The following is an 11735-nucleotide window of genomic DNA, read 5'->3' on the forward strand; positions in this document are numbered from 1 at the left end:
GGGCTAAAACATAGGCTACATTTAACATATGGCAATGGCAATTTATCAAAAAGTGCCCTATTTGTATTGACTTCATATTAATTTGAGTGTTTTTACAGTGGGTGACGTGGAGATATAAGTACAAATAGCATAAAGCTTGTTTGCTGGTCTGTTTCACACTCTGATCAGTTACTTATAAAAGTAATGTGTTACAAAATTGTGTTACTCCCTAAAAAGTAACTAATTGCATTACTTAGTTACTTTTTATGGAAAGTAATGCACTGTTATTATTGAGTTACTTTTTCCTCACCTGGGCTGGGCTTGCTTGTTTGTTTTTTTAATAACAAAAAAAGTACTTTTTGGTAAATGTAAAGGCCCTTTTGACACCAAAAGTGAAATGAATAAGCCTCAGGCTGAAGGAAATGCAAGTTCATGTCTGTACAGTAGAGGGCGCCGCTCAAACAAACCTTTCAGCTGTGCTGCCATTCTGGATTACAGAAGAATAGGATACAGGAGAAGAAAGTTCAACCCTCTTACTTCAACAATAAAAACAAAAAATGAAACACAAATGTGATATTTAACTAAAGTCATTTTTGCTTATTAGTATAGTTGAATTTGATCATTGAAGATCAGCAGCAAAAAAAATGCTCAATAAAGTGAGATTAAATGCATAAATGCATTTTTTAAAGCTGCAGTCCGTAACTTTTTTGGTTACAAATGATCCCAAATCAATTTTTGAGCAAGTACATAACCAGCCATTATCCTTACCTTAGCTCGATTCACAACGGTAACACCGTGTCTTAACCAGACGCGACGTTGCGACACGCGATAAAATGTATCTTTTCCGTGTTAATCTGAGTTTTTGTCCTAATATCAGGTGCTGTTTATGTGCTTTATTTAATGTTAAAAGTGTCTAATGTGAGTTTGAATATCATTCTGTGTTCCCAGCTTTTCAGCTGTAACACTGGCTAATTCACCTCAGATCTTGAAAATAAATAAATGGGCACAAGAACGTTCAAACTGTCAACTCAATGCGAACAAACAAGTGTATTCTATGACAAAGATTATTTCAGCCACTCTGTATGTACTGTAAATAATGTTTAAATGGTATAATATTTATGAATTTTACTATGTACTTGCCCATTTCATTGTGTCTGCTGTGATCTTGCCGAGAGAGCCCGCCCACACTCTCTTCGGATTGGTTGTGGTTTTTGATTGATTTTATTGCTTCTCATTGTCGAGTCCAGTCAAGTCTAGTGTGGACAGTCAAATTGCTCGTCGCTGGAAACTTACCGCATTGCGTCTGGTTAGGACACGGTGTAAGCTAGTAATAATGATTTCTAATTCGAGTGGTACTGGTAGGTTTCCGCGGGAAATTCGAGCATGCAGCCGTTCGTCTTTGCGTCATTACATCACGTCCATAAAGAAGGAGTCCCAGCTAGTAGGCTATATGGCATGTGACTGATAATTTATAGCCTTTTCTCACAGCAGCTGGAATAATTAAACTTATCATTTTGATGGCGGATTGTATAGTATGACAAATTAATGTTAGAGATTAGACTGTACAGAAATTGAAATCTACAGGTAATGCTAATACACACTAAATACACTTAGTCATCCAATGCTGATGTTAAATAACAATTTGAGAACAAAGTTTAACAATAATAATAATTTGCACGGTTTGATGTGATATGATCTAAGCGATCGTTAGATTTAATCACCATTGGTAGCTGATTTATTGTAATGCTTTTTTCCCTCAGTTGGTCAGAACAAAAGTGGCAGACATGTTACTTACTTGTTCAGATGACATTTTCCCATGAAAATTCTTATTTTGGTCATACTTATCCAAGACTACAATCTGTGATTGTGAAGTACAGTATCCACCGGTGCGGTGACTGACAGCAAACATTAGATTCATCCGCGTAAACCCACGTAAAGATGATAATTTAGCAACTAACTGCAATTGATCCTTCGCCGGGAGTTTGACTGACAAGCGATCTAACCAATCATAACGCCGAATCCACAATTTTGTCCGACAAAGCAGTCAGGAGTTAAGATTAACCTTGATGGACTTGTACTTGAAAAATGATATGTACTTACGTCTTTCCGCGTTTGAAACAACATTCCTTCTGATGTTCATTCATGTTTATTTGATGCTATAAATTAACTAGTAGGAAGAGATGATCGATTCACGAACCGTTTGAGCTGAGGCGCTACAGCGATCTGTCACGACACATTAAAGAGCCACAAAACGCTTTTTATTGTTCGAATTTCTTAAAAAATTACACAATTTGAAAGCTGGGACTTTGTTTAATATCATAAGTAACTTGCTCTGTCTTGTCTGTCGACGTGTTGTCAGTGTCCTCTTTGCTCCACGGTGTATTTTTCACTCTGTGTGGCGTGACAGCGCCATCGCTTGTCGGACAAAGCAACAGTAACTAACTAATTGCAGATTTCAAACAGAGATGGCGACAAAGAGGCAAAACTTGTGTACTTTGTCTAAACATGGGGACAGGCCGCTGTCAGTCAATAAATGGGAAAACAAAGTTAACATGTTACTTTTTTTCTTCGAAATTGTTTAAAAGTAATGTGTTACTTTACTTCAAAAGTAATCTGATTACATAACTCATGTTACTTGTAATGCGTTACTGCCATAGGCGTAATTTGCGGGTGGGGCGGGTGGGACATATCCCCACCACTTTTTGCCAGGGTCGATATTGTCCCCACCACTTTTTGAAACATCTCGCAGCACGGATGTATACTAATACAAAAGAAACATCTCTAGTTTATTAACAATTCGTTCGTTTGTGTTAAATAATAGGCGATCTGGCGCTGGGATGTGTCGTTTTTGAAATCACGTTGAGTGCTCGTTGCCGCTGTTATCAGCGCGCAACAGTTTTCTCTTTGCGCTCGTGCACGGTGCGCAGTCTTCACACGGACGAGCGCTTCAATCTATCGATGTTGCGGCCGCAGACTCTATTCGTTCTGGTGAAATCACAAACAAAATGCACATAAACGTGTCTCTGCTCTTGATAAACAATCACTGATGAACATCTTTGGTTTTAATGAGAAAAAAATTAAATAACACGAGGGCGGATTAGAACCCAGAACCTCTGGCATGCTGAACAAAAGTTCTACCTCTAGTCCATCAGGACAATCTGATATCAGATGCGGATTTACGTATTTACTGACTAATGTAAATACTTTCGAGACTAACTATATATTATATTATAGTAGATGTAAGGACGAAACTATCATATTAAACATGAGGTCTATGTCAATAAATTTTGTGCATTTATTATTATAATGATACACACACATTCTCGACACACACATTCCTGTCCCACCCACTTTTTAAAACAAAGTTACGCCACTGGTTACTGCCAACACTGACACAACCAACATTCTTGAACCGGTGATCACAATATAAACAAGACACACCCTGTGATTTATTTAAATGTTTATTGCTGTGCTTGAAGATTACACTCCTTGGACTTAAGTTGTGTTTGGTGGGTCAGTCCAAACACATAGACTCAAAACATTTCTATTATTTATTATTTAAATAGTAAAACAACAATTCTGTGATACAATACATAGGCTTCACTAATAAATTCAGAACGAGCTAGACTATAGGCAAGGTGGTCCATACACAAGAACCTATTCTGTGTGCTTATACATACAATCTGATGTACAAGAAGAGACGAGAAACATTCCATTTACCAAAAAGAAAAACACAGTCATACCAAACAAACAATTTAAAACAATAGCTTACAAATCCTGCACACCTCAAAAGAGGAGGAGGCACATATATTGTGCTGATAGGAGGGCCAATATTAAATAAAAAGCTTCATTTTAAACACGACCTACTGCAGGCCCCAAGGGTCACGTGCTTGTCGTGTGACAGTACATGTCCACAGAGGAATAAAGTATATGTGTAAATATAAAGTAAAGGTATGATATGATTTAAACTGTTTATAGTATTTAACGTAGCATTGTCTCCTTTACTTCACCATGAAGTACCAAATTCCAAAGTAATAAGTGAATAAGTTACATAAGAAAGCTCTTTTGGGCAGATCGATGAGAAACAATGTTTGGAAAATGATTGTGAAGAAAGACACTTTCCCTCCTTTTACCGGTTGGATGTTGGCTTAGAACACCGTAAACTCTCTGAAGATATTATTTACACATCCTCAATATTTCTGTTCATTTGTACTGCGAGAACTCTAAGATCTACTTTGACACTTGTGGATAGTATATCACAGTAGTTTCAAACCAGACAGTATCCAAATATAGTGTCAGGACTCCTTTATATGCCACAACACAATGAATCAGACCAAGAACTGATGCTTCAGAAAACATTACACATTGCAAAATGTAATGGTCACTTCTTACAGATGGCGCTTTTCTCTGCCATAACTGCACATTTGGCTCAACATAAACATTTCTGTATGACTATAAATTATTCCACATTAATATAACTTAATAAAATGGACTGGTGTGCTTTATTGTAAGCTTGTCTGGGTATATGCTTTGTCATGCTTTAAAAAAATTGGTCCTCTGGTCATCCACAGTTCACTGGTAGTGCTGTGCATCCCACAATGTTTTCAGCCTCGTGCATAATGTAGAACGATTAGGCCTCGTACACCCTACAAAGGGACGAGAAACAAACATTTGTGAGGGGTTATACTGGCATTTTTAAAGATGCATAAAGTATTTTTTGCTGCCCAATATGCCACTCGTTGTGGGATTATAGTGACACCTACTGGTGTGGAGTCTTCATCTCACGCAAGTGTACATGGTTTAAAAGTCAGCATAAAACAGAAATTGTGATAGTATTTTCTTCCTTATTAGGGACTTTCTCACTGGGTCATTATAGGAACTAGCCACCAGGTATGGTTTCCCATAAACTAATTTTTCCCCTAAGGTAATTTTCCTGGTTGAATTCACACCGTGAGCAGGAACTCTGAAGTGACGTAAGCCAGCCAAGAGTGATTTAAAGGGATAGTTCACCCAAAAATGAAAATTCTGTCATCATTCACTCCCCCTCAAGTTGTTCCAAACCTGTATAGATTTCTTTGTTCTGCTGTACACAAAGGAAGATTTCTGGAAGAATGTTTGTAACCAAGCAGATCTCACCCCACATTGACTACCATAATATTTTTTTTCCCCTACTATGCACAAACAAACAATGCATGTGCGCTCTTGGCTCACTGATTGCAAAAACATCGTATTTCTGCATGAACACAGTTCAATATATTCGCGTAGTTGTCAAAATTAATGTACTGTGAGCGTTTTATAATGGATGCTTGCCGAACAAGTGTGTTTTGGAGGAGTTTGTGAGGATCAGTGGTTTTTATGTACACATGGGCATAGACACGAATGCTTGTTCTGAGAGAGAAACTGTTCACTGATGACATCGAACCGCCTTCAGATCGCTGAGTTTCCACACATTCAGAATGTTTTTATTTTTCATTTGTATTTTGGTGTGTTTAATAATTCTGAATGGATCCATATAGCTGCTATATGCAGTCCTTTGGCGTCTCCTTGTGGTTTTGTTTGGTATAGCAGGTTGACTTGTGCTTATTTGTTTAAGTTACCAATAACGAGCCCGCGTTCGGATGTGAACATGGAAGCGCTGCAACGAAAATAGCATAGCAGTATGACAGGGGACAGACAAATTTTTTGAATAAAGTAGTTATTTTTGTTTTGTTTTTGCGCACAAAAAGTATTTGTGTCGCTTCATATTATTAAGGTTGAACCACTGCAGTCATGTTGACTATTTTTATCTTTTCTACCTTTCTGGACCTCAAAAGGTGCAATGACGTTGCAGCCTATGTGTGGATCAGACACCCTCGGATTTCATCAAAATTATCTTAACTTGTGTTCCAAAGACAAATGAAGGTCTAACGGGTTTGGGACGACATGAGGGTGAGTACTTAATAACAGAAATTTCCTTTTTGGGTGAACTAACCCTTGAATAATAAACTTTATTCATGTTATGGTAAGGTAAATAACATTAGGCTAAAAGTTATAGGACGTAATGAGGTTCCAGTGATGAGTGATTTGGTTCACGTCATGTGCATTTTTGAGAAACGCATGTAGAAAAGGAACAAACTTTTGTAACCTTGCACACAGAAATCCATCTTATATCTGAGATCCATCAGGAAAAGCCACTCGCCACTCGCTTCTGCGTGTTCAATCAAGGCTTTCTTTTTTGAGCTGCAGACAACATTAGTGAGTCCATGATTTATTAGGTTATCGATTTAATTTTTATCGAGCTATCATGTTTATTTTTCCAATCCACTGGTCACAATTGAAAGCCGAACTCATAAATAACTTGTAAATAACTTTTGAAAATAAATGCCATCGAGTCGTGTCAGACTCGGCTTTTTCTTTTAAAAAATGTATTTATGCATGTCGGGTTCGGGCAGGAAGTGATTCGGGTCGGGTATTGATTTTGGGACCCGAGAAGACCTCTAGTTTACACGGCTTAAAAATGGTGGGTGCTGGTATTACGTATGGCATACGTTCGGCCAATCAACATACACTTATGTCACTGGTAGTTCCTATTGTGTTGGGTTAGACCCTACTCTGAAGTAGGAGCTAATTTAGTCCATGAATTCCCTCCAATGACTAAAATCGTTCCCTGTTTCTGCGCCAAATAGGGGGTATTTCCACCAATAGTTATATAGAAAGTGAAAACATTCCTGTGGTGTGAAAGCCCCTACTGTAAAGTATATCTGAGTGAAAATTTATAATAAACACTACAAAACACTATTATTTATAATAAACACTGCAACATTAAAAAAAAACCAATCATTTTCAGTTATGATTTCATGGTCACTGTAAATATATTTTTTAAATTTCCTCTTTTAATAAAGAACTGAGTGCATCTCAAAGTCAACATAAAATCATAAAATCAGCTTTCATTTTCGGCTGACAATGCAAACCTGTTCCCAACAACTACAATCCATTCCTGATAGATTAAATAGTCCATTTTCTTCTCACGTAATATCTGTTTAATATTTAACTTTGGAAATATGTCAGATTACGTAAGTAATTTGGATTTTAAACTGTGTTTCACGTTGACTTTGCGGTGCTGGCAGGCAGTCGTGTATATCTAGCAATGTTTCAAACCTCGTGACGATCAGCAAACATTTTATGTTACACTTACCTGTGTTTGTCCTTCCAGATTTTGAACCACTTGACAAGGTTCTTAGTGCTCTGGAGTCTGGGGTGCAGGCAATACTCTTGACCTTTGAAACGGGACACATTCTCCATGGTGACACTATAAACACATGGGAAAAATTAGGAATGAGTGGAAGTGAGGAGAAGATGGGTAAACAGGAAGAGACAAGGGGAGAAGATTAGTCATTTAAGCCACACAAACATGCATGGATTTTCATTCCCGTTACTAAATGTAAGAAACTGTAAGAAATTGGAGATTTGAGAAAAATCATCACTCAGATTAGAAGCAGAAGGTGGAAAATAGATGTCCAAACTTTCTAAGCGATTCAGAGGTGAATCATCATGACCACAGAATGCTCTGCTGAACACGTGACCAGTAAACAAATCCGAAACCAAAGCAGATTTCAGTTCAATTTCGCCTGTTAAGATGTTTACCACATTGCTGGAGTCACTGAATCACACTGACCAGGAGTCTTTTTTTCTTCTTGATTTTCTTTTTACTTTATTATTCACCTGTGCAGCCAAAAGCACATGTTTGTTGTCTCTAAACTCACAGGAGCTCTTGTGAGACTGGAGAAGCTTCTAGAATGTTAAACTCACGCTTACAATCCAGTGCCATTTACTGGAGAGAAGGAACATTCTCAGCACAGTCTTGTTTTTCTCTGAGGTCAGAGCTCACGAATGCAAATGTCCACAGATTTATTATCAAAAAAGATTAGCCACAAAACTAATAAATACAGAATTGCACTTACTAAGCATAATTACCAAATGAAATACTATAGATATTACATAATCGTCAAATGATCACAGCACCTGAATCAAGAATGTCTGTGCACTTCAAATATTACTGACAAGTAAGTAAGTTTCACATCCGACCATTTTTAAATTCACCGAATTTCTGGATCTCTCTCTGATCCATATGTTATAAGATTTTATTCTTTTATGCTGTTGGATAAACGTCTCATTTTACTAATAAGAACATTTTAATGCTCAGAATATTCCCACAACCTTACTAGAAATCTCCAGCTCTGTAAATGCACTGCAATACCTAATATGACCAGCAGATGGAACAGTAATGCATATTAATGTTCAAAAAGACAAGCTTATCACACAAAGACAACTTTGCTTTCCATCAGAGAAAACACATTTGGATCTTATAGGTTTCATGAAGAGAATGCATTGTCATAACAAAACCACGCTGAGTCCATTTTAAGCTCTCTCCTGCACTGCACGTGTGCCACTAAACTGTCATTCAGATCCTTCTGGAAAATCCAGCTAAAAAGCGGTTTTACAAGGTGTATGGCTGATCTAAGATGGTCATTTATGGTCATCAGCTAGCCCGAATGGTTTTGGTGGTCGATCCTCTGGATTACCAGACAACTGCAGTCTGGTTTGAACTGGTGGCGACTGGATTGAACTGGATGACCATGCTTGACCTTTCTAGCAGGTTCTGGAGCAGATGGCACTTTATTATTTATTTATTTTTCTTTTTTTACATCAATGACAATCTACACACATGCTTGAAATGCCTCACCTCAGTTACATTATTATTTTCTTAGCAAGATCTTATTATAAGACTGGTCTATAAAAGCCTGGTATTCTTATCCAGTTAAAGAAGCTATTTCAATTGTAGTCATGAATATAGTAATAAAATAGATACACACTTTACAGACCCAAACAAGATTTTTTCCAACTCACAATATCATCTTTTCTTGGCAGTACGGATGTTTAGGCTTGATCTCCAGCTTTTGCACATCTTTGTACCGGATCTTCGGGCCTTTTCTTGTGCATCTGCACTTATATGCTGAGAAATGAGTAAAAAGGCAAGGTTTAGTCTTGAGAAAAATCATGCAATAGAATATAAAGTTACATTATAAATGCATAAAGCCAAAAATGTTAAAGCCAATGTGAATGTCATATTTACAGATGTGCTTCTTTTAATAAAATGTGACTCTGGACCACAAAACCAGTCAATCGGTCATCTGAAAGTTGAATAAATAAGCTATCCATTGATGTATTGGTGCAAAAAAATCTAAATATTGAGAAAATACCCTTTAAAGTTGTCCTTAGCAATGCATTTCCACTCACAAAAATACATTTTTGATATATTTACTGTAGGAAATTTACAAAATATCTTCATGGAACATGATCTTTATTTAATATCCTGATGATTTTTGTCATAAAAGAAAATTCGATAATTTTGACCCATTCAATGTATTGTTGGCTATTGCTACAAATATATCAGTGCGACTTATGACTGGTTTTGTGGTCCAGGGTTATTAATATTTATGTGATTTGTTTCAAATGTAATGTGCAAGTACTACAACTCTAAATATGCACATTTGTTTCCTGATTTTCAACATTGCGTCTATAAATAAAATTTATTTTTTGCCTTAAAGTGAGAATTTGTGAGGAAAAGCAGCCATAAATATAATTATTCATTCTTTTTTAGATTGTGTTGGGGACATTTCTTCCTGAAATGGTTTCTGCCCAGCATTTTCTAACTTTAAACACTTGACTGAACTGACAAATGAGGTTGTGCAAAATCAACAAACAGCACAGCACTGGCGTGGTGATTCATTAAAGTGCCATTTGCTGTTTTCACTCTCTTTCAGCACTCTGTCTATGAGGCAGGTGAGCTGACCTACATCTAATCCCTCATCAATCTTCTCTGCTTCATTCAGCATCATCTCTAAACAGCCTCTCAGGACAGAAGCCAACCAGACTCATCCAGCAGCACAAAGAGACACTATTTACTATCTCTGGCCAAGTTTTGCAGAATGAACTAGACTGTCAGAGAGAAGAAGACATGTTTGACAGTTGCACCAGCATAAGTCGCTGTTATTCTGTGGGGAAAGTTGTAAACATTGATAAAACACAAGAATAAATGTTTGTTATAGCTACTAAAATCACTCCGGATAAGACTGTAGAAGCTAAAACATTTAATTCTGTTTTGTTATTGCCTACTAAACATGAGATTTAAAAAAGAAAAAAAAGAAAAGAAAAGAAAAGAAAAAACATCACACACACTCACCCTCTGTATTGAGTGAATAAACGGCGATAACCAGCAAAAGCAAAGCGGCCGTACAGCGATTCATCCCAAATAGTTTGTTGAGAACCTCCAGCAGCCTCCGGTCTGTTTGTACCACTCAAATCCAATAATCGAGATCCTCAAACAGTGTGAGTTTTGATGATAAACCCAATCTCTGTCTCTATAATGTCAGTAGCAGGTTGAAAGTGCTCCGCGAGACGTCATGCACACCGTTGCGCGCTCTCCTCAATCTGTCTCTCGAGCGCGCGGAGCTTCTATAAACACACGCTCGAGCGCCTCATTGATATGCAGAGCCCGCCGACGAATTAACTATGGCCGTGTCTCCAAAACAAGCGAGCTGCCTTCCTGGACAGCATTTTTGGGCCGTGTGGACGCAGTCGAGGCTGTCTAGGTAGGCAGCTCTCTAGGTTTTAAGAGACGGTCTACATCTATGCCAGAGATAAAATTGAGTTATAAAGTTTATTAGGAGAGTCTGTATGTTGTTAGGGGAGATAATTGCATTGGCTTTCATGCCTTTTAAGACTCACTTAATTTGATTCTTGCTCATGAATAAAGGCTCAGTTTAGCACTCTTTCTCTCTGTAGCTAAGTAAATCTAGTCTATTCACTGCGGACATCTTCTTTAGTAGCTATAAGAGTTCTGCTTTTAGAGAATCTTTAGACCTAAATACAAAATATTAGCCTTTAACTTCTTGGACAGTTTAAATAAGTCTTTCTGAGACTTCATTGAGAAAGAATTATAATTAAGTAAATCTGTGTATGAGTACGGTTTGTTTTTATCTGTTTTTTAAGTATTACAGAATTCTTAAATGTTAAAATAGCTTTCATCAGAGATTGTTGCCGATGATTATAGTGTATGTATTTAAAAAAAATTATGCTTTTTTCAGCTAAAAAATCTTGGGTTATTTTCTTCTACCCAAGTCCTGGGTTGAGCCTTTTGGGCCATTTTTGGGTTATTTTTTCCAGTGTTTGGGTAGTTTTTGTGTTACCCAGATCCTGGGTCAGACATGACAACCCAGGGGTTGAGTTATTTATCGCGGGCTTTTTGTTTTTGAGTCACCTAAACGAGTGTCGCATCGGTCTTTTCGCGTGACGGAAACGCCTGATGCCTGACATAAAATTTTGTGATTTTATTCAAGAAGATACAGAATATAAATACTTAGGATGTTAAAATATGTTCTCAGAATTGTACGCTGATTATTTATGGACAGGTTATGGAATCAGTCACAGCATTTTTCGGCTACAAGTGAAACGCAGGCGGCGGTCTAAAGTTAGCAGTTCCCCCGCCGAACTCGGGCCATCTTCGGCACGAGATCCAGCGCCGTTACGGTGGAAGCAGGACAACAGAAACATGTCGATTACACTTTAATTACTTCCAAATGTTTAAGTTTTACTTATAATATTTGTTAAACGAGCTTAAATGTAGGCAATATGTATTAAAAAACTATATAAAATATGCTATACTATAAAATATGATGGAAAATAAAGGAATTATCAGTGGTTGTGTGAAGTAGGCT

At 37.3% G+C, this 11735-nt stretch overlaps 1 protein-coding gene across 1 annotated transcript; it reads right to left on the minus strand.

The window, feature by feature from the left end:
- Positions 1-3424: 3424 nt before the first annotated feature.
- On the minus strand, positions 3425-10469 carry cxcl14 (chemokine (C-X-C motif) ligand 14). The gene is made up of 4 exons (XM_051860699.1): positions 10202-10469; positions 8866-8971; positions 7154-7267; positions 3425-4625 (listed from the first exon to the last, which is right to left on the minus strand). Exons 1-4 carry the CDS (start codon positions 10263-10265, stop codon positions 4610-4612), a joined length of 300 nt encoding a protein of 99 aa, XP_051716659.1. The 5' UTR covers positions 10266-10469; the 3' UTR covers positions 3425-4609.
- Between the last annotated feature and the right edge of the window lie 1266 nt (positions 10470-11735).

This window comes from Ctenopharyngodon idella, chromosome 14 (assembly GCF_019924925.1).
Source record: "Ctenopharyngodon idella isolate HZGC_01 chromosome 14, HZGC01, whole genome shotgun sequence".
In the NCBI taxonomy this organism is placed as follows: domain Eukaryota; kingdom Metazoa; phylum Chordata; class Actinopteri; order Cypriniformes; family Xenocyprididae; genus Ctenopharyngodon; species Ctenopharyngodon idella.

Coding starts and splice junctions, on each gene's coding strand:
- cxcl14 (XM_051860699.1), bottom strand. CDS start 10,265: ATGAATCGCTGTACGGCCGCTTTGCTTTTGCTGGTTATCGCCGTTTAT. Junction 8,972..10,201: donor TTATTCACTCAATACAGAGG/GTGAGTGTGTGT, acceptor CTCATTTCTCAG/CATATAAGTGCAGATGCACA. Junction 7,268..8,865: donor TGCCAAGAAAAGATGATATT/GTGAGTTGGAAA, acceptor ATGTGTTTATAG/TGTCACCATGGAGAATGTGT.